The sequence below is a fragment of the Tachypleus tridentatus genome, chromosome 9 (assembly GCF_004210375.1).
Source record: "Tachypleus tridentatus isolate NWPU-2018 chromosome 9, ASM421037v1, whole genome shotgun sequence".
Taxonomy (NCBI): Eukaryota; Metazoa; Arthropoda; class Merostomata; order Xiphosura; family Limulidae; genus Tachypleus; species Tachypleus tridentatus.
The window spans coordinates 19,802,443-19,830,236 of NC_134833.1; the positions used below are offsets into that span (position 1 = coordinate 19,802,443).

A 27,794-nucleotide genomic window follows, 5' to 3' on the forward strand; every position below is an offset into this window, starting at 1 on the left:
AGTGTTAGTGTTAAATTAGTATATAGCGAGTTATCAAAACGTTAAAGTCGTTATACACTGGTGTTGTATAGGAATGTAGCTCTTTAAATATGACTACCCAGTTATAATTTTTCGTACTTTAATTTAGTTATCTAACCTAACTTATCAGCGCAACAGAGAAAAAAAAAGAAATTCAGAATGTTTGCGATGGTCATTTTTGAAAAATCAGTGTTAAATCTAATTATCGAATAACATGTTTTATTTTATTTGGTTTATAGGATTTGTTTTTCTGCAAGACTTTACGTGGCTACTAAGAAACTAACGCCCCTCCCCCCAGTGGCATAGCGGCATGTTTGTGGACTCACACCGCTAGAAACCGGGATTCGATATCCGTGGTTAATTGTAAAGAAACAAAAAATAACCCACAGAGAAACAATTTTGAACGGAGTGGCTATTGGCACAATAGTTTTATCAATATGCGATCATACAAATTCTCAAATAAACACGATCCGATTTTTGTTCACACATAAAACACAAACAGGACAAACTGAGAGATCATCTTATATACATAAAAAAGTTCAATAAAACACAAATAATATTTTTTGTATCATAAAACTATCATATACAAGTCATCGATTTCAACACATTTTCATTACGAAACTTTCTCTGTAGTCTAAAAATATTAAACTTACTTGATGCAAATTGTTCTTAATACTAAAAAAAACAACAAGCAAAACAAACTGCAAATATCATAAGAAGGGAATTAGCTCTTTTAGAAATATTTTGAGTATCTTTCTAATATGTAGATTCTGATAAAAGCCTAAAATTTGTGGTTTAGTTAGAGAGGTTTTCATGGCACATCGTCCTTCAAGTGACTGCTGGATTTCTTATCGCTTTTCGGGAGGTGGTTTTTCATACGTTAGATCGTTCAGATAGTACCAGTTAGGGGCTTCACTGCAGTCCACACTGTAGCTCCAATCACACACCCTGTACTGCTGGTTGAACATCGTGTCGTTGGGACAAATGTAAGGAACTCTGCGCCCGAATACGTCGCACATGTGGAATATCTTACAGTCGAATTCTTGGTCTGCATAGAAACCAACTGCCCGGTTGTTACAATCGAACGTAAACTCTACGTCGGGGAACTCTTCCCACCTTTTTACCTGAGAATGAGAAGTGTTGTACAACACGTCAGTCTATATAATAAAGTCGATTTGAAAGTGTACGAACATATGATCTGCATCAAGAAAAGTGTCTACAAAAATGACACTCACACATATATATAACGTATCTACAGAAAAGACACACTCACACTTATATAACGTATCTACAAAAATGACACACTCACACTTATATATATATATATAACGTATCTACAAAAATGACACATTCACACTTATATATATATAACCTATCTACAAAAATGACACACTCACACTTATATATATCTAACATATCTAGAAAAATTACACACTCACACTTATATATATATAACGTATATACAAAAATGACACACTCACATTTATATATATATATATATATATATATAACGTATCTACTAAAATGACACTCACACTTATATATATATAACGTATCTACAAAAATTACACACTCACACATATATATATAACGGATCTACAAAAATTACACACTCACACTTATATATATCTAACGTATATACAAAAATGACACACTCACATATATATATATATAACGTATCTACAAAAATGACACTCACACATATATATATATATAACGTATCTACAAAAATGACACTCACACTTATAAATATCTAACGTATCTACAAAAATGACACACTCACACTTATATATATCTAATGTATATACAAAAATGACCCACTCACACTGATATATATAACGTATCTACAAAAATGACCCACTCACACTGATATATATAACGTATCTACAAAGATGACACTCACACTTGTATATATATAACGTATCTACAAAAATGACACACTCACACTTATATATATATAACGTATCTACAAAAATAACACATTCACACTTATATATATATATAACGTATCTACAAAAATTACACACTCACACTTATATATATATAACGTATCTACAAAAATGACACACTCACACTTATATATATATAACGTATCTACAAAAATGACACTCACACTTATATATATATAACGTATCTAGAAAAATTACACACTCACACTTATATATATATAACGTATCTACAAAAATGACACACTCACACTTATATATATATAACGTATCTACAAAAATGACACACTCAAACTTATATACATATAACGTATCTACAAAAATGACACACTCACACTTATATATATATAACGTATCTACAAAAATGACACACTCACACTTATATATATATATATCTACAAAAATGATCTATATATATATAACAAAAATGACACACTCACACATTATATATATATCGTCTGAACGACACTTATCTATCAAAAATGACACACACTTATATACATCTAACGTATCTACAAAAATGACACACTCACACTTATATATATCTAACGTATATACAAAAATGACACACTCACAATTATATATATCTAACGTATCTACAAAAATGACACACTGACACATATATATATATAACGTATATACAAAAATGACACACTCACACTTATATATATATAACGTATCTACAAAAATGGCACACTCACACTTATATATATATATAACATATATACAAAAATGACACACTGACACTTATATATCTATATATATATATAACGTATCTACAAAAATGACACACTCACACTTATATATATATAACGTATCTACAAAAATGACACACTCACACTTATATATATCTAACGTATATACAAAAATGACACACTCACACTTATATATATATATAACGTATATACAAAAATGACACACTGACAATTATATATATGTAACGTATCTACAAAAATAACACACTCACACTGATATATATCTAACGTATATACAAAAATGACACACTCACACTTATATATATATAATGTATCTACAAAAATGACACACTCACACAAATATATATATAAGGTATCTACAAAAATGACACACTCACACTTATATATATATAACGTATCTACAAAAATGACACTAACACTTATATATATATAACGTATCTACAAAAATAACCCACTCACACTTACATATATATATATAACGTATCTACAGAAAATGACACACTCTCCCCTATATATATATAACGTATATACAAAAATGACACACTCACACTTATATATATATAACGTATCTACAAAAATGACACACTCACACTTATATGTATATAACGTATCTACTAAATTGACACACTCACACTTACATATATATATATAACGTATCTACAAAAATGACACACTCACACTTATATATATCTAACGTATATACAAAAATGACACACTGACACTTATATATACATATATATAACGTATCTACAAAAATGACACACTCTTCCCTATATATATATAACGTATATACAAAAATTACACACTGACACTTATATATATATATATATATATATAACGTATCTACAAAAATGACACACTCACACTTATATATATATAACGTATCTACAAAAATGACACACTCACACTTATATATATCTAACGTATATACAAAAATGACACACTCACACTTATATATATATAACGTATATACAAAAATGACACACTGACAATTATATATATATAACGTATCTACAAAAATAACACACTCACACTGATATATATCTAACGTACATACAAAAATGACACACTCACACTTATATATATATAACGTATCTACAAAAATGACACTCACACTTATATATATATCTAACGTATATACAAAAATGACACACTGACACTTATATATATATATATATATAACGTATCTACAAAAATGACACACTCACACTTATATATATATAACGTATCTACAAAAATGACACACTCACACTTATATATATATATATATATAACGTATCTTCAAAAATGACACACTCACACTTATATATATATAACGTATCTACAAAAATGACACTCACACTTATATATATAACGTATCTACAAAAATGACACACTCACACTTATATATATATATATAACGTATCTACAGAAATGACACACTCTCCCCTATATATATATAACGTATATACAAAAATGACACACTCTCACTGATATATATAACGTATCTACAAAAATGACACACTCACACTTATATGTCTATAACGTATCTACTAAATTGACAAACTCACACTTATATATATATATATATAACGTATCTACAAAATGACACTCACACTTATATATATATATATCTACAAAAATGACACACTCACACTATATATATATATACGCGTCTACAAAAAATGACACACTCACACTTATATATATATAACGTATCTACAAAAAATGACACACTCACACTTATATGTATATATAACGTATCTACAAAATCACACACTCACACTTATATATATATAATATAACGTATCTACAAAATGACACACTCACACTTATATGTATATAACGTATCTACAAAATGACACACTCACACTTATATATATATATATATAACGTATCTACAAAATGACACACTCTCCCTATATATATATATAACGTATATACAAAATGACACACTCACACTGATATATATATCGTATCTACAAAAAAGACACACTTACACTTATATATATAAACGTATCTACAAAAATGACACACTCACACTGATATATATATATCGTATCTTCAGAAAAATGACACACTCACACTTATATATATATAACGTATCTACAAAATGACACACTGACAATTATATATATATAACGTATCTACAAAAATGACACACTCACACTTATATATATATATATATATACGTATCTACAAAATGACACACTCTCCCCTATATATATATAACGTATATACAAAATGACACACTCACACTGATATATATATATCGTATCTTCAAAAAAGACACACTCACTTACTTATATAACGTATCTACAAAAATGACACACTCACACTATATATAAACGTATCTACAAAAATGACACTCACACTTATATGTATATAACGTATCTACAAAATGACACACTCACACTTATATATATATAATGTATATACAAAAATGACACACTCACACTTATATATATATAACGTATCTACAAAAATGACACACTCACACTTATATATATATAACGTATCTACAAAATGACACACTCACACTTATATATATATATAACGTATCTACAAAAATGACACACTCACACTTATATATATCTAACGTATCTACAAAAATGACACACTCACACTTATATATATATATATATATAACGTATATACAAAAATGACACACTGACAATTATATATATATAACGTATCTACAAAAATGACACACTCACACTTATATATATATAACGTATCTACAAAAATGACACTCACACTTATATATATATATCTAACGTATATACAAAATGACACACTGACACTTATATATATATATATAACGTATCTACAAAAATGACACACTCACACTTATATATATATAACGTATCTACAAAAATGACACACTGACACTTATATATATCTAACGTTTATACAAAAATGACACACTGACATTTATATATATCTAACGTATCTACAAAAATGACACACTCACACTTATATATATATATATATATATAACGTATCTACAAAAATGACACTCACACATATATATAACGTATCTACAGAAAAGACACACTCACACTTATATAACGTATCTACAAAAATGACACACTAACAGTTATATGTATATAACGTATCTACAAAAATGACACACTAACAGTTATATGTATATAACGTATCTACAAAAATGACACACTCACACTTATATATATATATATATAACGTATCTACAAAAATGACACACTCTCCCCTATATATATATAACGTATATACAAAAATGACACACTCACACTGATATATATATCGTATCTTCAGAAAAGACACACTCACACTTATATAACGTATCTACAAAAATTACACACTCACACTATATATAACGTATCTACAAAAATGACACTCACACTTATATGTATATAACGTATCTACAAAAATGACACACTCACACTTATATATATATAATGTATATACGTATCTACAAAAATGACACACTCACACTTATATGTATATAACGTATCTACGAAAATGACACACTCACACTTATATATATATAACGTATCTACAAAAATGACACACTCACACTTATATATATATAACGTATCTACAAAAATGACACACTCACACTTATATATATATATCTAACGTATATACAAAAATGACACACTTATATATATATATATAACGTATCTACAAAAATGACACACTCACACTTATATATATATAACGTATCTACAAAAATGACACACTCACACTTATATATATCTAACGTATATACAAAAATGACACACTCACACTTATATATATATAACGTATATACAAAAATGACACACTGACAATTATATATATATAACGTATCTACAAAAATGACACACTCACACTTATATATATATAACGTATCTACAAAAATGACACTCACACTTATATATATAACGTATCTACGAAAATGACACACTCACACTTATATATATATATATATAACGTATCTACAGAAATGACACACTCTCCCCTATATATATATAACGTATATACAAAAATGACACACTCTCACTGATATATATAACGTATCTACAAAAATGACACTCACACTTATATATATAACGTATCTACGAAAATGACACACTCACACTTATATATATATATATAACGTATCTACAGAAATGACACACTCTCCCCTATATATATATAACGTATATACAAAAATGACACACTCTCACTGATATATATAACGTATCTACAAAAATGACACTCACACTTATATATATAACGTATCTACAGAAAAGACACACTCACACTTATATAACGTATCTACAAAAATGACACACTGACAGTTATATGTATATAACGTATCTACAAAAATGACAGACTCACACTTATATATATATATATATATAACGTATCTACAAAAATGACACACTCTCCCCTAGATATATATAACGTATATACAAAAATGACACACTCACACTGATATATATATCGTATCTTCAGAAAAGACACACTCACACTTATATAACGTATCTACAAAAATTACACACTCACATTTATATAACGTATCTACAAAAATGACACTCACACTTATATGTATATAACGTATCTACAAAAATGACACACTCACACTTATATATATCTAATGTATATACAAAAATGACACACTCACACTTATATGTATATAACGTATCTACGAAAATGACACACTCACACTTATATATATATATATATATATATAGCGTATCTACAAAATGACACACTCACACTTATATATATATATATATATATAGCGTATCTACAAAATGACACACTCACACTTATATATATATATATATATAGCGTATCTACAAAAATGACACACTCACACTTATATATATCTAACGTATATACAAAAATGACACACTCACACTTATATATATATAACGTATCTACAAAAATGACACACTCACACTTATATATATATCTAACGTATATACAAAAATGACACACTCACACTTATATGTATATAACGTATCTACAAAAATGACACACTCACACTTATATATATCTAACGTATATAGAAAAATGACACAGTCACACTGATATATATAACGTATCTACAAAAATGACACACTCACACTTATATATATCTAACGTATATACAAAAATGACACACTCACACTTATATATATATAACGTATCTACAAAAATGACACACTCACACTTATATATATAACGTATCTACAAAAATGACACACTCACAATTATATATATCTAACGTATCTACAAAAATGACACACTGACACATATATATATAACGTATATACAAAAATGACACACTGACACATATATATATCTAACGTATCTACAAAAATGACACATTCACACATATATATATATAACGTATCTACAGAAATGACACAGACATATATATATTAAACGTGTCTTTAAAAATTATACCCACACACATATATATATACACAACTGTATTTGTTATATCTGAGTATTTTTAAATATATTTTCGCGTTTTTCTTTTATCAAAATCAAAGCGAGCTCCTGATTTTAGTATTGTATATCCGTAGACTTACCTTTGTACCAACAGGGGAACAAAATATGGGTACGCAGATATACGGGTGACCATACATATACTTATGAAACACGTTTTAAAAGTTGTAAGTGTTCCTTATATCACGCACTTCAATTTAAATCTTAAGTATTTCCATCAAAGTGTTCTATTTTGTTAACGTAGCCATAACACAAGTTTATTGAGATCAAATCGATATATTGGGATTGAGTTTTAAACAAAGTAAATCGTTTTGTGCATACTTTATCAGGAACGGTATAAATGTAAGAAAGGGAAAATATACCTATTCTGAATTATTTTATATTTTCTACTATCCCATTAATTACTATTATGAATAGAATAATACTCATAATACTTAACTTATACGTTTATATATTATCTACGTAAATTCAAATTACTATGATAAATTCTCGTTCGATGTTTGGTTTCGTTTTCAATGAAAATAATACGTACCCTGCTGAGAGATTTCCCGCAGACAATCACAAGAACTAGAGAAAAAGATAAAAATCATTTATAATGAGTTTCTTCCAGTCATGAACTGCAATTACGCTCCGAAATCTTACTTTTACTTCTCGCAAGATATGACAGTTCATTTCTCTTCAAATGTAATAATTTACATTGGGATTTTGATGTCGTTTTCAAAGAAAGCTTATGAGAACCTGGATATTATTTGTTTATATAATTCAATAACTAAAAGAGGAGCTTTGAGAAAAACGAATGTCATTGGTCGAATTACGAAAGAAAACTTATGAGAACGTGGATTCTATTGGTTTATATAATTGAGTGACTAAACAGAGCTTATAAGAAAGTGGATGCGATTGGTTAATATAATTGATTGAGGAAAAGAGCTTACGAGAACGTGAATATTAACGGCTTAAGTTATTGAACTTTAAATATCTTTTTTTTTTTTAATTTGCAAAACATCCCGAAATAAAGATATTTAATACAAGATGTATGATATTAATCAGCCATTTTGAAAAGTGATAATATTTTCTGTATAGCGTTTCGTATATTCAATTAGTAAACTAATATTAGCAAAATAATAAAACTTTAGTGGAGAACAAAAAAGCTAAGAACTGAAATTTCGTTCTTGTTTCTTAGGTGATTATAAATATATTCGGCCCTCTAACCTTTACCTTCCCCATATTTTAAGTTCATTTATTTTTAATACAACGCTCTGCGTGACATAAAGGTTAAAGGAAAACAACATAAATGCCGCATTTAAAGTTTTGTAGATAAATACTTTTTTTTTTTTAATTTCGTGCAAAACTACACGAGGGCAATATGCGCTAGCCGTCCCTAATTTATTAGTGTAAGATTAAAGTGAAGGTAGCTAGTCATCACCACCCACTCGTTTGCAAATGAATAGTGGGATAGACCGAAGTGTTATAACGCCCCCACAACTGAAATGGCGAACATGTTGGGTGGGACGAGGATTCAAACCGCCGACCTTCAGACTAGGAGTCGGATGCCTTAACCACCTGGCCATGCCGGGCCTAAATATTTTTCAGTACACAGAGCAAACAGTACTTGTTCTACGGATGTCAGGCGTTAGTTTTGTATTTGTGAGACATAAGTTAAAGCAACCATATCGTATGTCACCATTACATGAATTACATTAAACAAAATAAATGAAAAAACTTGGCCTTGAAAATTAATATTTTGGGTAAATTTTAAGAATAAAATTACATTTTTTTGCCCTATTCCAAACCTAAAATGATAATTAAAAGTTTCTTATAACCAATTCAACCTTCCATGATGTTAAATGGTATTTCTTCATGCATTTAGTACAAGAACCGTGAAAACATAATTTCATCCTTTCTTAAAAACAACGCAGAATATAATGACGCAACTTGCTATAGGAAGACCCGTATTAAGGTAAACGCAATTTATAGAAGAAACAAACATAAAGAACAAATACAAATATTGTTCAAGACGCGAATTAAATAGAAAAACGTCTTACGCTAAACATTCTAGCAGCGTAAATTTGATAACCATAGTAACTGTAGATTTCAGAGTTATATTTGCTGTTTGTTGTTTTTTTTTAATGGACAATTCCCGAGGCGTTTCATTAACAACATTTCCCAGGATAAAATCTCACACAATATACCCTTAAACAATATTTAAACTAAACTTTAAAACCTTCTTTGCTCCAAAATAAAAGAATTGTTTGTTTGTTTTGAATTTCGCGCAAAGCTACACGAGGGTTATCTGCGCTAGCCGTCCCCAATTTAGCAGTGTAAGACTAGAGGAAAGGCAGCTAATCATCACCACCAACCGCCAACTCTTGGGCTACTCTTTTACCAACGAACAGTGGGATTGGCCGTCACATTATAACGCTCCCACGGTTGAAAGGGCGAGCATGAGTGGTGCGATCGAGATTCGAACCGCGACCCTCGGATTACGAGTCGAACGCCTCAACACGCTTGGCCATGCCGGGCCCCAAAATAAAAGAATGGCCCCGTGTGGTGAAATGATTAGGGCAGCCGACTCGTAATCTGAGGGTTGCTGGTTCAGATTCCAATTCCACCCAAACATGCTCGCCCTTTCAACCGTGGGGGCGTTATAAAGTTTTGCCCAATCCCACTATTCGTTGGTAGAAGAGTAGCCCAAGAGTTGGCGGTGAGTGGTGAGGATTAACTGCCTTCCCTCTAATCTATCGCTGCTAAATTTAGAACGGCTAGCCTAGATAACTCTCGTGTATCCCTGCCCGAAATTCTGAACAAGCTTCATGTGGCTTAAGTTACGGAAGATAAGCTATTTTTCAACTAATTAGGCCTAACATGGCCAGGTGGTTAGAGCACTCCACTCGTAATCCGAGGGTCGCGGGTTCGAATCCCTGTCACACCAAACACGCTCGTCTTTTCAGTCCTCAGGGCGTTATAATGTGACGGTCAATACCACTATACGTTGGTAAGAAAGTAACTCAAGAATTGGCGGTGGTTAGTGATGACTAGCTGCCTTCCCTCTAGTCTTGCACTGCTAAATTAAGGACGGCTAGCGCAGATAGCCCTAGTGTATGCTTTGCGCGAAATTCAAAACAAACCAACCATTTGTCAACTAATTTTAAAAGCTTTTCCTTCATTCTATTTAAATGTATTTTTCATTGATATTAATAAACATGAGTGTTTGTTCATATAAGGTAAAAATTTTAAAACGTATTTTAAGTGGGAAATGACGGTCATTTGATATAGAATGAGTTATTAAAACATTGGGAGTCAGTTAAATTTTGTCATTTGATATAGAATGAGTTATTAAAACATTGGGAGTCAGTTAAATTTTGTCATTTGATATAGAATGAGTTATTAAAACATTGGGAGTCAGTTAAATTTTGTCATTTGATATAGAATGAGTTATTAAAACATTGGGAGTCAGTTAAATTTTGTCATTTGATATAGAATGAGTTATTAAAACATTGGGAGTCAGTTAAATTTTGTCATTTGATATAGAATGAGTTATTAAAACATTGGGAGTCAGTTAAATTTTGTCATTTGATATAGAATGAGTTATTAAAACATTGGGAGTCAGTTAAATTTTGTCATTTGATATAGAATGAGTTATTAAAACATTGGGAGTCAGTTAAATTTTGTGTAAAAATTTCGATTGTTTAAACTGTAAGTGTGAAGAAGAAACAGCAAGCAGACCAATGAGATAACAGAAGCACTGGAAAAATGATATTGTTTAGTTAGAAACTTGAGTAATAAGAAGAGAATAATTATATTTATGTGTATCCTCGTAATTATGTTCATTGACCCTGAACAGTTTTAGGACTTGTCAAACACTTTTCATTGAATTTGTTCATAATTTATTTATTTCTCATAAATTTTTAGTGACAAAAATGGCAACTTTAAATAAATAATTTTTATGTTTCCAGATAAGACATTAGTGTTTAATTGTTATTGTCATATAACATTATGTATATTCGTATATGCCTAAAATACTTAATGGTTTAAGCCCTCCTAAAACAGTTTTATTAAAATATTTTTAACTGCTTTAGGTTAAGGCATTTTTCTGTCAATACAGGGGCTTCCATTTTTGTCTGTTTGTTTTTAACATTCAATGTCGCTAAATGAGAAACTTATGTTTTGTGTGTTACTTAAAGCACAATAAGAAATTAACCTGTTTTCTAACAAGAAGCGTGACTGGTTACCGAGAATATGTTATTACAGTATTTCTGATAATTATGATGAAGACTTGAACATCTATTTTTACAATCTCTCTCTCACTTCAAAACCACAGATTTTTTTAGCTGATTTTTGTTTCAAAGTTTATTGGACGTGGTATAAAACAAGGGAAGCATTTACTTCAAAATACATAAAGTAATTGAACCGTAATAGTTTATAACAAACAAATAAAAACAAGTCCAAGATTTTTGAATATCTATATTACATGCTGTATCTAAAGACCTATATACTTCACAAGCTATTAGATCCCTACCTGCGCATGAAAGAGCAATGACCGCTATGTGGCGCCACATGTCTGTCGATGACCGCTGGACTCGACGTAATCTACTGCAAAAAAAGTAGTAAGAAACAAACATGATCAGTGCCCCCTGTTGACACGAAGAAGGAAATGAAATATAGATTCAAATAGCTTATGCAGACACGTATGACCTATTTTCAGCTAATCTGCTAATGATCAGTAGTGTATACAAAGATATATACATATATACCTGCAAGTGCGAGCTTACCAGTTTCGTGCCAGCGGCATTGATGAGATGGAAAAAAACAACAACAAGCAAACCTTTAGCTAATAAGTGGGTCGAGACTTTGATATACGTTGTACCAAGTATGATTCAAAGCCAGAAATCCTTGCTTCTCATATCGAGGACTTCCTTCCAACTCCGATCTAATTTGAACACAACGATCCACCTCGAACAATGGAGTCAAGGCTACAACTTACGTGTTACACGATAATGTGTAACGGGCTGCTTCGATTACATCTAGATCGTTGAGATTTAGATCGAAAGGTGAAAGACGTCCAGACATTGCATACGTCAAGTGATGACCCTTCTATCATTAGGTCAAACTATATGCACCTTCATTTACATGCTAAGAATACACATGACCCGGAAAACAGGAATTTCTCTCTTTCGTCGTGAACATTGAAAAATAATGTGAGCACATGTCAGTTTCACATTCGGTAATAATGTGAGCACATGTCAGTTTCACATTCGTAATTGTGATGTTTTCACATTCGGTACTTATGTTTTATTTCTATTTTTACAAGAGACGGTTTTCCATTACAATGGACAAGAAAAGCATTCTCGTAGAAGTTCAAAGTAAGACTCATGAAAATGGACAGCTCTTTAAGATATTAAAGCTACTGTTGTTTCTATTGGCTGAAATGAAACGTACGACTTCAGAGTAAATGATTTTAATCTGACACTGTTAGATACGCACACATCACACTTCCCTTATCTGAAGTTTTAAACAATTCTCTGTTACGTTTAAAGTGTTGCTTGGAACTTTGAATAATTGTTTCTTCTAATTTGTCTTTTTCATTTATCGTTTTAACTCGAAGAACAAAATTAATCATTTACAATTGTATGGCTTTTTGTCGCTTCTGCACCTACCTTTAACTAAAACAACACAGGCCCGGCATGGCGAAGTGATTAGGGGCACTCGACTCGTAGTCAGAGGGTTGCGGGTTAAAATTCCCGTCACACCAAACACGATCACCCTTTCTGTGGTGGAGACGTTATAATGTGACACTTAGTCCCACTATTCGTTGTTAAAAGAGTAGCCCAAGAGTTGGCGGTGGGTGGGGATAAACAGCTGCCTTCCCTCGAGTCTCACTGCTAAATTAGGGACGGCTGGCTCAGGTAAATCTCTTGTAACTTTGCGTAAAATTCCAGAACAAAACAGTTTAGTTTGTTTTGATCGTGATACACCAATCACGATCGTTTATTATATTTTAAATCACAGCCATTTTTACAAAAACGAAATTTTTCCACAGGCCTACGCTTAGAATTCTATTTTGAAGAAGTGTTTTCCATGGCTTCTAACAAAAACTACCAAACAGTAAGAGCGAAGTACAAGGTGTCCCAGTTTAATGTATCTAATCGTTCGTTATAATGTTGTGCTTTTTTTTTTTTTTTGTATAGGCAGAAAACAATAAAACATTAATAAATTTAATGAACCTGAGTTTTAATAAATTAAATTAAATCAAATTAATCAAATTAGGTCAAAATACAACTTAGACATTTTGTTGTTTTTGGTTTGTTTTGAATTTCGCGCAAAGCTACACGAGGGATATCTGCACTAGCCGTCCCTAATTTAGCAGTGTAAGACTAGAGGAAAGGCAGCAAGTCATCACCACCCACCGCCAACTCTTGGGCTACTCTTTTACCAACGAATAGTGGGATTGACCGTTGCATTATATATCGCCCCTACGGCTGAAAGGGCGGGCATGTTTGGTGTAACCGGGATTCAAACCCGCGACCCTCAGATTAGAGGTGAGTGCCTTAACACGCTTGGCCATGCCGGGCCGTTTTGCTGTTTTTTCTTCGAGTCAAATTCTATTGAATTTAGTTAAAAATAAACAATAAAAAATAAACATTATCCATTTGTAAATAATGGAAATATTATAATTCAAGAGATGTGTGTGTGTGTGTGTGTGTATAGCAAAGTCCATCGGGGAGAATCGAGCCCTTGATTGATAGAGAGATTAGGACAATGGTTTGTATGTGACATTGTCACAGCAAAGCAATTCAAATATTTGGTCTTATAATGAAGGCCTTACATCTTCGCCCCCCCAGTGGCTCAGCGGTATCTCTGCGGACTTACACGCTAAAATCCGGGTTTCGATACCCGTGGTGGGCAAAGCACAGATAGCCCATTGTGTAGCTTTGTGCTGAAACCAAAACAACAACAACAACTTAAATCTTGTGAAAAGTTTCAATATATTTTTGTTTTGATAACATAAAATTATCAATATTAAATTTATGAAGTGATTTAACGTGTAGTTCTAACGTTCTTCTCAGCTTGTTATATTACCAGATTATTTAGTAAAATCGAAAATTGTTTCAAATGGCATTTTGCTTAATATAACAAACGAAATTTGATTTTTAGGGCAAATAAAATTTGGAACTAAGTTATAAAATCTTATTACAAGTTGAAGATTCTTAATATTTCCTTGTTTGTGTGTTTTATAATTTTCACATAAATCTACGTAACCTTAATTCTTAACTGATACATTAGAAGGAAGAGAGCTAATTAATAAGAATTACCATGGTCAGGCACTCTGAGGGTCGCGGGTTCGAATCCCCGTCACACCAAACATGCTGGGTTGTAATGACTAGCTGCCTTTCTTCTAGTCCTAATCACTGCTAAATTACGGAAGGCTAGCGCAGATAACCCTCATGTAGCTTTGCGTGAAATTAAAAAAACACAACAAACCAAACATGCATGCCCTTTCAGTTGCGTAATCGTTATAATGTTACGGTCAATCCCACTATTCGTTGGTAAAAGAGTAGCCCAAGAGTTGGCGGTGGGTGGTGATGACTAGCTGCCTTCCCCCTAGTCTTACACTGCTAATTTATGGACGGCTAGCGCAGATAACCCTCGTGTAGCTTTGCACGAAATTCAAAAAGCAAACATCCACTGCCAATTACTGGGATAAATTTAACTGATAAATAGAGAGACTTGACCGTCACTGTCTTAACTGTTTTTTTGTGAACACGAGACACGAACTCTTGGTTTTGCTGTCTGAGCACGCTGATCACTAGACTACACCCAACCTAATGGTATTTATGAAAATAGCATTGTTACTGTTTACGTAAGTTTGAATAAAAAAATGAATATTCAACTGCAGCTTTCGGCGAGATATCTGACGATTTGAGAGATTAAGCCTGGTGATTAACTGTATTAAAATATATTAAAAATATATTCTTTAAGCTTTAAAACTACAAGAAAAAAATGAAAGAAAATATATTATTTGTTGAAACTTCTGTTTAGCATAATTCTACTATTTTATTCTATGTCTTCCACCAAAGAATTATGTTTTGCTAATTCTTTGCTGTATATCTATAGTAGAGCCTCTCAATGGCACAGCGGCATGTCTGAGAACCCACACCTCTAAAATCCGGGTTTCGATACCCCTGGTGGGCAGAGCACATATAGCTCATTGTGTAGCTTTGTGCTTAATTATGAACAAACAGATCTATAGTAGAACTTGTACACTAATTTAAGTGAATTCTATTCTAACAGTAGCGCACTTAACTAAAGTGAATTACAGTTCCATGGTAGCATTTCTGTGTTAAACCCAAAGTTAGTTGTACACCTATTGTTACATATCTGCCCTAAATTGTAAGGCCCGGCATGGCCAAGCGTGTTAAGGCGTGCGACTCGTAATCTGAGGGTCGCGGGTTCGCATCCCGGTCGCGCCAAACATGCTCGCCCTTTTAGCCGTGGGAGCGTTATAATGTGACGGTCAATCCCACTGGTCGTTGGTAAAAGAGTAGCCCAAGAGTTGGCGGTGGGTGGTGATGACTAGCTGCCTTCCCTCTAGTCTTACACTGCTAAATTAGGGACGGCTAGCGCAGATAACCCTCGAGTCGCTTTGTGCGGAATTCCAAAACAAACAAACAAACTGCAAATCAATAAATTCTATTTCTATATTAATAAGCCTGCACCAATTTATATTTCTGTGGTAGCACATTCGGACTAAATCAAGTGAATTATACTGGTGTGACAGTGTCTAAATCCAAATGAATTCTATTCATACGACAGCACGACTGAGTTAACTCTAACGTCTTCTATTATTACAATAGCATGTTTGCACTAATTCGAGTTATTTACCTTCACATGGTAGCACGTGTATTCTGTTTCTATGGGAGAGTGTGTGTGCATTAAATGAAGTGAAATATATTCACTGGTTAGCATGTCTGTACTAATTCGGTTTAAGTTCATTCTAATAAATTGGTTTTTTTTTTAAATCCGTTAGATTAATAATTTTGCAATACGTTGAAACACGTTATGTGTGTATATAACTTGCTGTTCCACAAAGCCTTATGTTAATGATATTAAGTATATGTTTAATACAATCAAAAGTGAAATATAACAAGGAATTAAAGGTTCTTAGGCCCCCAAAATAAAACGTCTACTTTTGAAGACTGCCTCTTAGGTTATTCTGGGAAATAAGTATTTCAGACAGTGATCGTACGCTTATTTTTGCTACAAACATCTGGAAGTGAAATGAATGAATTAGTACATAAATCTTGCATTCAAAAGAACCCTGAAGCTAACATTAAACGTAAAATAATATTGCAAGAAATAAAATTGTAGAGTTTCTATTAGGAATGTAAGAGATCCATATATAGAATGTGTGTGTGTGTGTTTTTTCTTATAGTAAAGCCACAGCGGGCTATCTGCTGAGTCCACTCAGGGGAATCGAACCCCTGATTTTAGCGTTGTAAATACGTAGACTTACCGCTGTACTGATGGGGAGTTCCCACATATAAAAAGAAAGGTGTTTACTAACATTGGTAATAAAGTTTTGAATATACGAAAATATAGAAAATAATTCTACATGACTGTAGTAATACAGTGAATAAGTCAACAAAGGTTATGTTTAAAAATAATAGATTATTTGTATAAATGCAGTGAATGAATTCACAAAGATATAAAGTGGAATGCATTGTAAAAAATAATTGAGGTTCCTATATCAGAGCAGTGGATAACATAAACAGAATACCAGTATGGATATAACACAAATTTGAAACAGGTATATTAATGTAATATATAAAGTCGTCAAGATATCTCATGTAGTGAAGTGTAAAACAAATATTAAAAGCTTGCAGTAGCGTAGTGGATATTACAAGCTTGCAGGAGTGCAGTGGATATTACAAGCTTGCAGTAGTGCAGTGGATATTACAAGCTTGCAGGAGTGCAGTGGATATTACAAGCTTGCAGGAGTGCAGTGGATATTACAAGCTTGCAGTAGTGGATATTACAGCTGCAGGAGTGCAGTGGATACAAGCTTGCAGTAGCGCAGTGGATATTACAAGCTTGCAGCAGTGCAGTGGATATTACAAGCTTGCAGGAGTGCAGTGGATATTACAGCTGGAGTGCAGTGGATATTACAAGCTTGCAGGTGCAGTGGATATCAGCTAGTGCAGTGGATATTACAAGCTTGCAGTAGTGCAGTGGATATTACAAGCTTGCAGTAGTGCAGTGGATATTACAAGCTTGCAGGAGTGCAGTGGATATTACAAGCTTGCAGGAGTGCAGTGGATATTACAAGCTTGCAGTAGTGTAATGGATATTACAAGCTTGCAGTAGTGTAGTGGATATTACAAGTTTACAATAGTGTAGGGTTTTGATTAATACAAAAACAATACTACGAAGGAGTAATACATTTCATGTATTTAGTATGAGTACCTTAAGTCAAACAATGATATAACAGACCAAATAGATAACGTACTAATATGTTAACACTTAATCCACCAAATAACCAGAAGACGAGCGATAAAGCAGCGAGTAAAGTAAGTTAAACAAAATATCTGCTTGAACACAGGTAGAGAATAAATCAGTAATAGTGTAGAGTACCCCAGAGATACATGATTAAGTAAACATTGAGAAATAACGGCATAGTGGCAGAAGCTTAGTGGACAACGTAGATAATAAGATACAGGAATGTCATGGATAACGTAGATAATAAGATACAGGAATGTCATGGATAACCTAGATAATAAGACACAGGAATGTCATGGATAACGTAGATAATAAGACACAGGAATGTCATGGATTACGTAGATAATAAGACACAGGAATGTCATGGATTACGTAGATAATAAGGTTGGGGAATATAGTGGATAACATAGACAATAAGGTAGGGGAATATAGTGGATAACATAGACAATAAGGTAGGGGAATATAGTGGATAATGTAAATAATAATATAGAGAAATATAGTAGATAACGTTCAGTAAGATAGGGGAATGTAGTGGATAACGTAGACAAGATACATAGAATAATGCACGTACAAAGTAGACATTAATCAGCATTATTCAACGTCATTTCAGTTATGCGCGTCATGAAACTATAACTGTATCCTTGAAAGTTAAGAGTTACATAATTCATTGAAGTCTCTGTCATCTGTGTCGAAATAGTTTAATATTCAAATATCTTTATTTTTACTTCTAAGTCGATCTTTCGCTGTTAAATAGAATAGTAGACAAAAACACACACTTATGCTCGCTTTAACCAGAGAGTAAGTAGCCGCTAATCATTTATTCAATATATTAAAAATTGGATTTATTTGTAAATTTTCAATAAACTTTTCATAAACTTTAGTATAAGGCCTGATATGGATTGGTAGCCAGGGCCCTCAACTGGCCTGATATGGATTGGTAGCGACCGGTTATTCTCGTTCTTTCAGCCGTGAAGAGTTATATTTCAAACAGTAACTTGCCCAAGAGCTTGTGGAAAATGGTATTGACTTAGAGCCTTCCTTTCAGTCTCGGTGGGCTCAGCAAATAGCCCAATGGGGCTTTCTTATAAGAAAACACACACACACACACCTTTCAGTCTTTCATTTCAAAACTAAGGATGGCTAGTTCAGGTAGTCCTCGAGTAGTTTTGTGCGAAACTTAACAAACAGTTGTTTAGTATAAGTTAAATATATCAACAAACTTGGACGTCTAGTTGAAAAACAGCTGATCCGTTTGCAATGCTCTCGTATGAACCTAAGATAAAAATAAATCTTCAGTGTTTCGCCAAACTCAATAATTGTATTTAAAGCCATTAATCTGACTCTTGATTGCTGGAAAACAAAGATATGAGCTTGACTTTTGTCTTGAATATTACAGATAAGGAAGTTTAAAATTTTCAGGATATGCCTGTTACATTTCTTATTATTTCTTATTGCTATTGTTGTAAAAAAAACAACATTTTTTTTTACAAAAGTATTCCGAAAAATATATCGTATAATAACTTACTCTATAAAACACACGGAAGTCTATTTTATGAAAGAACAAAACCTGTGGTAGCTCAGAAACAAAATCAATTTATCAAAATAGACTGAGCTTTGAAACTTATATGGTAAATGATTACGCCAGTGCATATAATACATTAGGAAACATATTCTGAAAACACTATTCTAGTTTTAGACAAATGGATTTAATTTACCCTGTGAAAGCTGAAGCTATTTGTATGTATGTTAGAAACCTTGCACTGTGTTGTACTAGTCTGTCTATACTTGTACTGTGTTGTACTAGTCTCTCTATACTTGTATTGTGTTGTACTAGTCTGTCTATACCTGTACTGTGTTGTACTAGTCTGTCTATACTTGTACTGTGTTGTACTAGTCTGTCTATACTTGTACTGTGTTGTACTAGTCTGTCTATACTTGTATTATGTTGTACTAGTCTGTCTATACTTGTACTGTGTTGTACTAGTCTGTCTATACTTGTACTGTGTTGTACTAGTCTGTCTATACTTGTACTGTGTTGTACTAGTCTATCTATACTTGTACTGTGTTGTACTAGTCTATCTATACTTGTACTGTGTTGTACTAGTCTGTCTATACTTGTATTGTGTTGTACTAGTCTGTCTATACTTCTACTGTGTTGTACTAGTCTGTCTATACTTGTACTGTGTTCTACTAGTCTATCTATATATTACATAACTTGAGTGTATTAGCTTGTGTTGCACTAGTCTTGTCTGTATATTACATCACTTGGTTATATTTACCTGTGTTGTACTGGTCTATCTATATATTAAATAACTTCAGTGTATTCACCTGTGTTGTATTAGTCTATCTATATATTAAATAACTGGAGTATATTTACTTGGATTGTACTAGTTTATCTAAATATTAAATAATTGGAGTATATTTTCCTGTATTATACTAGTTTATGTATACATTAAATACCTGGAGTATATTTACTTGTATTATACTAGTTTATCTACATATTAAATAACTGGAATGTATATTTTCCTGTATTATACTAGTTTATCTATATATTAAATAACTGAAGTATATTTACCTGTATTACACTAGTTTATCTATATATTAAATAACTGGAGTATATTTATCTGTATTGTACTTTTCTATCTATTTGTTAAATAATTGGCGTATATTTACCTGTATTACACTAGAGTATCTATATATTAAATAACTGGAGTACATTTACCTGTATTACACTAGTTTATCTATATATTAAATAACTGGAGTATATTTATCTGCATTGTACTTTTCTATCTATTTGTTAAATAATTGGAGTATATTTACCTGTATTACACTAGAGTATCTACATATTAAATAACTGAAGTATATTTACCTGTTTTATACTAGTTTATTTATATATTAAATAACTGGAGTGTATTTACTTGTATTATACTAGTTTATTTATATATTAAATAACTGGAGTATATTTACCTGTATTATACTAGTTTATCTATATATTAAATAACTGGAGTATATTTACCTGTATTATACTAGTTTATCTATATATTAAATAACTGGAGTGTATTTACTTGTATTACACTAGTTTAGTTATATATTAAATAACTGGAGTGTATTTACTTGTATTATACTAGTTTATCTATATGTTAAATAACTGGAGTGTATTTACTTGTATTATACTAGTTTAGTTATATATTAAATAAGTGGAGTATATTTACCTGTATTATACTAGTTTATTTATATATTAAATAAGTGGAGTATATTTACCTGTATTATACTAGTTTATCTATATATTAAATGACATTTCGTTAAGATTTATCCGTTGTGTGCGTTTAGTTTTAAATTCCGTCTGTCATGCAAGTCCTTCTGTGGTTAACTCAGTAAGTAATATGGTTTGAAGTAGCACCTATTGAACATAATTTGCACTATAGTTTCTTTTATTTATATCATAATTAACACTAAAATATTTCTCAGCTCTCTATGAATGGTGTATCGTCTGGCATACTTTGACATACCAAAAGAAAGTATAATATCATATCACTGTTCGGAGTACAAGAGAGGACGTTCATGTCTGGGCATAGAATATTTATACTCATACGTACGTTTTAAAATATATGTGGTATTTGTTTAGTAATAAGCAACATTATAAACTTTGAAACACACAAAGACCCCATTGTTTAAATCAACTCGACCTATATCGAACACGAGTAATTAATATTCTTCCGTTTTTCCTTTAGGAACGAAATAAAAACTCGAAATTATCATTTTTGAAATTTAACCATCAAAAGTATGGTGGAAATATCCAACTTAAAGCTGGTATACAATTAAGGACGAACATAGTAAAGTAATATCACATTTAACAATGCAAAATCAACCCCACCATGTAACAGTTATAATATTAAAGTGGTCAGGTACGTTATTGAAGTAAAATTGTCCGTATTAATGTTGAAACGTAACATACGTGATAAAAGGATGGTCACATACAATTATTGATGCTTAAAATAAATCTAATCATAAAAGAAATTGCGAAGCCCTGAGATATTTTCGTTAACATTTACGAAGTTTTACGTTACCCGAGACAGACTCAAGACATTAGATCTGAACAGTTTCCTCTCCCCAAGAAAAACCCTTTATTCTTTAAATGAGTTTAGTCTCTTCGGTTTCCAAGAGAAGGCCTTACTTCATTGACTGTGTTCATTATTATATTTACCTCAATGAGTGTGTTTAGTTGCCTAGAGAGAGTTTACTTCATCAAGTGTTTAACATATTATTAGTTCCTAAATGAGAACTCTTTATCAGGTATATTCAGCTTCATGGTATTAAGAATAAAAGCTAGCTTCATTATATTCATTCAGTGTTATAGCAACAATTCAACAGGCGTGTTCAATCTAGTCAATTACCAGGAAAACCTTACTTCATCAAAAGTGCCTACTGCCATCAGTTCCTGAGATAATAAACCATTTCTTCATGTATCAAGTTCCATTAATTATACACCTTTATAAAATTATCTCATTATAGTACTATAAACTAGACTCACTTTGTTTTCATCGTTATGACTGGCTGAGCTGTAATGCGTGTCTTTCTTATAACAAAGCCACATTAGGCTATCTTCTGAATCCACCGAAGGGAATCGATTTGTTTGTTTGTTTGTTTTGGAATTTTGCACAAAGCTACTCGAGGGCTATCTGTGCTAGCCGTCCCTAATTTTGCAGTGTAAGACTAGAGGGAAGGCAGCTAGTCATCACCACCCACCGCCATTCTTGGGCTACTCTTTTACCAACGAATAGTGGGATTGACCGTCACATTATAACGCCCCCACGGCTGGGAGGGCGAGCATGTTTGACGCAACCGGGATGTGAACCCGCGACCCTCAGATTACGAGTCGCACGCCTTAACGCGCTTGGCCATGCCGGGCCGAAGGGAATCGAATCCCTGATTTTTGCGTGGTAAATCCGTAGACTTACCGCTGTTCCAGCGGGTGACTGAGCTGTCACACTGGGAACTTCGTTCCAAATTCGTGAAAAAAACTGAATCGACATTAATTTAGTACCTCTAGAAATATTTAATAGTGAGAACTATACTCCAAGTTCGTGACGAGTTTGTTTTTTTGTTTATAATTAAGCACAAAGCTACAAAATGGGCTATTTGTGCTTTGCCCACCACGAGTATCGAAACCCGGCTTCTAGCTGTACGAGTCCGCTGTGCCACTGCGGGACGGGGGGTATTCATGACGAGAATTGATGCAACATTAACATGTTACCTCTAAAAATCTGTAACAGTGGAAACCATGTGACTAATTTACGAAGCAAACAGTGTTTTCACTGAAATGTACTTTTATTGAGATAAGAAATTTGTTCAGAATATAATGAAGTACAAAGTCCAAAAATATTTAGTGTAAGGTGTAATAATACGTGAAACGTGTTAGTAGGAGAAACGGTGAACCGTACTTATGATACATATCTCATTGTAAGAATAAAACAATGGTAACAAACAGGGCATTGTTGTTTGACGTGTTGTTTCTCTTGTTTGTTTGTTTTTGAATTTCGCACAAAGCTACTCGAGGGCTATCTGCGCTAGCCGTCCCTAATTTAGCAGTGTAAGACTAGAGGGAAGGCAGCTAGTCATCACCACCCACCGCCAACTCTTGGGTTACTCTTTTACCAACGAATAGTGGGATTGACCGTCACATTATACGCCCCCACGGCTGGGAGGACGAGCATGTTTAGCGCGACTCGGGCGCGAAACCGCGACCTTCAGATTACGAGTCGCACGCTTTACGCGCTTGGCCATGCCAGGCCTGTTTCTCTTGTATTGACAACTTATGTTTTAATGTTGCTGGGCTCCTCAATGGCCCGTCGAAGAGATTGTGGTTTTGTGATGCTAAAATTCGAGGTACGATACTCGTATTGGGTAGCAGCAAGTATAGTCAGTTGGGTAGCTTTGCTTTCAAACATAATAAATGCTCCCTGGTGTTGTACGGGAGAGATTTCAAACCTAAATAATACGGGGTTAATTCCAAACAATCATTCAACTGAATAAATAAATATCCTTATTTTATGGCTTTTATTTGGCATCAGAAGCACATGAAGGACCATTTCCAGGGTTCGATCATTTTAGTTTAGTCAGTGTTTGCAAGGAAGTTCTCAAGTTATTTCATACAACTTGTTGGCTTATTTCATGCGCATAAAGCAAGCAGTAAACAGACTGTACCTGTGTTAAAGTTTTGTATTCTCTTCTTCAAATACAACCTTTCTACATATTCAGACTAGCCTAACTACCAGTAATAACGTGTTGGAGAGACAGGGCTCACTATGGGCTGTGACGTCACATAAAGTCACATAATACTGGAATTATAATTTTAATACAGTCTCGTTCGAAACTAACTTCGCTTCAAGTTACAATGCTCACTCAATGTACATTAACTTCAAGAACAAAGTTTCGTTGTTTGATTATTGTTAAGCGCATAATGAACTATCTGTGCTCTGCTTACCACGAGTATCGAAACCCGGATTTTAGCTGTGCAAGTTATCACTGAGCTACTGGCGGGTGGCATTAAATATAGCCATGAATGATTTTGGAGGAAAGAGGAAGACACAGCCAATAGAAAGAAAATTTGTTAACATTATGTTTGTTTTGTTAATTTCGCGCAAAGCTACTCGAGGGCTATCTGCGCTAGGCGTCCCTAATTTAGCAGTGTAAGACTAGAGGGAAGGCAGGTAGTCATCATCACCCACCGCCAACTCTTGGGCTACTCTTTTACCAACGAATAGTGGGATTGACCGTCACATTATAACGCCCCCACGGCTGAAAGGGCGAGCATGTTTGACGCGACTGGGATGCAAACCGTTACGGTCAGTCCAACTATTCGTTGGTAAAAGAGTAGCCCAAGAGTTGGCGGTGGGTGATGATGACTAGCTGCCTTCCCTCTAGCCTTACACTGCTAAATTACGAACGGCTGGCACAGATAGCTCTCGAGTAGCTTTGTGCGAAATTCAAAAACAAACAAACAAACTGACCGTAACATTATAACACACCCACGACTGAAAGAGTGAGTATGTTTGGTGCGACGGGGATTCAAACCCGCGACCCTCGGATTACGAATCGAACGCTTTAACCCACCTGACCATGCCGGGGGCTTTAAAATTACGAAACATGTGAAATTATAGTAATGATCTCATTTAAATGAGTTCCTTTAGAATGTATTGTCGTCACAAGAAGAAAAAAGTAAAAAACAAATAAATTAAAAACGTTTAGTGAGTAAACAAGTATATGAGCCAAGCAAAAAGACAATGTTTCATTGTTGTTACGTTACAGGAAGAAATACAAAGTATATAAATATATCATAACTCTCACGCTTCTAGACAAACAACTCTTACAGTTCGAGGTTTATTTTTAGAGACTTACAGAAACTTGTATGATGTTTAGTGTCGCTTTAGTGAGCGACACATATATATATCAAAATGAACTGAGTTTATGGATAACTGCTTGAAATATTTCACCGAAGACTATATTCTCAAACTTTAAAGACGTATTTATTATGTAAAATGATTAAATAAAATAATGCATTTATTACCAAATATTGCAAATTTGTTAGCAGCGTCTGTGATTTTTTAATTAACTGTAATATACCAGATCTCACTGCATAGCTATTTGTGATAACTAAAATAAAGGTTTTATAGTGTGTCCTATAATACATGCTCGTTGTAACGCTTTAAGAGTAATGCGTATATTCTTGTGGTAGTGTTCTAGATAGCGACACATATATATGTACTAATCTTGGTTCTTCAACGGGCAACATATATATATATATATTCCCATGATATTGTTCTAGTGAGCGATATATATATGTGTGTGTGCGCGCCATTGGTAGTTCTCTAGAGGGCAACATACGTATATATGTTCATGTCAATGCTCTAGGAGGCGACGTACGTATGCCCAAGACAGTCAAAGATGTAATGGAGCTCTACAATTAATAAACAAGTATTTGTTTCGCTGTGATTTCTTCTGACAACGAAAACATGTGTGTTTCATTAAACGAACCGACAAAATCGTTGTTGATACGTGGATTAGTTTGTTTGTTTGTTTTTGAATTTCGCGCAAACCTGCACGAGGGCTATATGCGCTAGCCGTCCCTAATTTAGCAGTGTAAAACTAGAGAGAGAAGGCAGCTAGTCATCACCACCCACCGCCAACTCTTGGGCTACTCTTTTACCAATGAACAGTGAGATTGGCCGTAACATTATAACGCTCCCACGGCTCAAAGGGCGAGTATTTTTTGTGCGACGGAGATTCGAACCCGCGACCCTCATATTACGAGTCGAACGCCTTAACATATCTGGCCATGCCGGGCCCATGGATTAGTAAAGACTGCTAACTCAAGTGTTAGAATTTCTCTTAAATTAGAAGAGAAATGAAACTTATGACGTAGGACTCTTAAGACTTAACTCGTAGTACTTAAATCTTCAAGGTTAAATTTTTGAGAACATTAATTAAACTTGATAAAATATTATACGTGTATAATAAATACTTATAAATAAATATATATATATATAAATGTGCATGCAAGCATTATATAAACACTCAAATATATGCAAATATATATATACGCAGTACGATTCGCCCTCACTTCATGATACTAAGGTAGTGATGCAAAAGTGAAATATTCAAATCAATGGTGGATAGATAGAGTGTGTTCTAAACTATACCATTTAATACAGACTGTGTCCAACAAAGGCCAGCTTAGCTACAAAAACTGCATATAAACCAAGTTATGATAAAAACATACTCTTTAATGCAGCTCAGTAGATAAAGTAATATAATTTTCTTCACGGGCTTTCAACTAACTACAAGACTTTGGGGAAATAAACTCTGTTCTAGCCATAATAAATTCGATGTCGTGGCAACATTGGCTGCTAGTGGCTAAACAATAATACAGTTAACCCTACTCTCTAGATTCTAAAAGGCTTAAAAATGCTAAGAAATACAAACAAATATTAAGAATGTATTCGTCTGCCTTACCGTTTCTGCCAAATTCGATAAACTCCACTAAAGCTTTTAAAAAGCGTCTTCTATAGCGAACAGGTGTTCTAATCAATTTTTATTTGTATTAATCTAATTCGCGTCACCCTAATGTTTGATCACAGCCTTATCGCCTCCTTTTATACCTGTTTCTCTTACCTTCGGACATGTGAAGAAAAAC

At 33.0% G+C, this 27,794-nt stretch overlaps 1 protein-coding gene across 1 annotated transcript; it reads right to left on the reverse strand.

The window, feature by feature from the left end:
- Nucleotides 1-274: 274 nt before the first annotated feature.
- Nucleotides 275-27,794, reverse strand: LOC143224810 (U-scoloptoxin(01)-Er1a-like). Its single transcript, XM_076453137.1, has 4 exons — nucleotides 27,773-27,794; nucleotides 12,624-12,694; nucleotides 8,640-8,674; nucleotides 275-1,142 (listed from the first exon to the last, which is right to left on the reverse strand). The coding sequence occupies exons 2-4, from the start codon at nucleotides 12,661-12,663 to the stop codon at nucleotides 867-869; spliced, it is 351 nt and encodes a 116-aa protein (XP_076309252.1). The 5' UTR covers nucleotides 12,664-12,694; nucleotides 27,773-27,794; the 3' UTR covers nucleotides 275-866.

What these genes read in the sequence shown, in the direction of transcription:
- LOC143224810 (XM_076453137.1), bottom strand. Translation starts at nt 12,663, where the DNA reads ATGTGGCGCCACATAGCGGTCATTGCTCTTTCATGCGCAG. An exon ending in CATTGCTCTTTCATGCGCAG is followed by an intron (nt 8,675 to 12,623) that starts GTAGGGATCTAA and finishes CTTTTTCTCTAG; the next exon opens with TTCTTGTGATTGTCTGCGGG. An exon ending in GCGGGAAATCTCTCAGCAGG is followed by an intron (nt 1,143 to 8,639) that starts GTACGTATTATT and finishes TCTCATTCTCAG; the next exon opens with GTAAAAAGGTGGGAAGAGTT.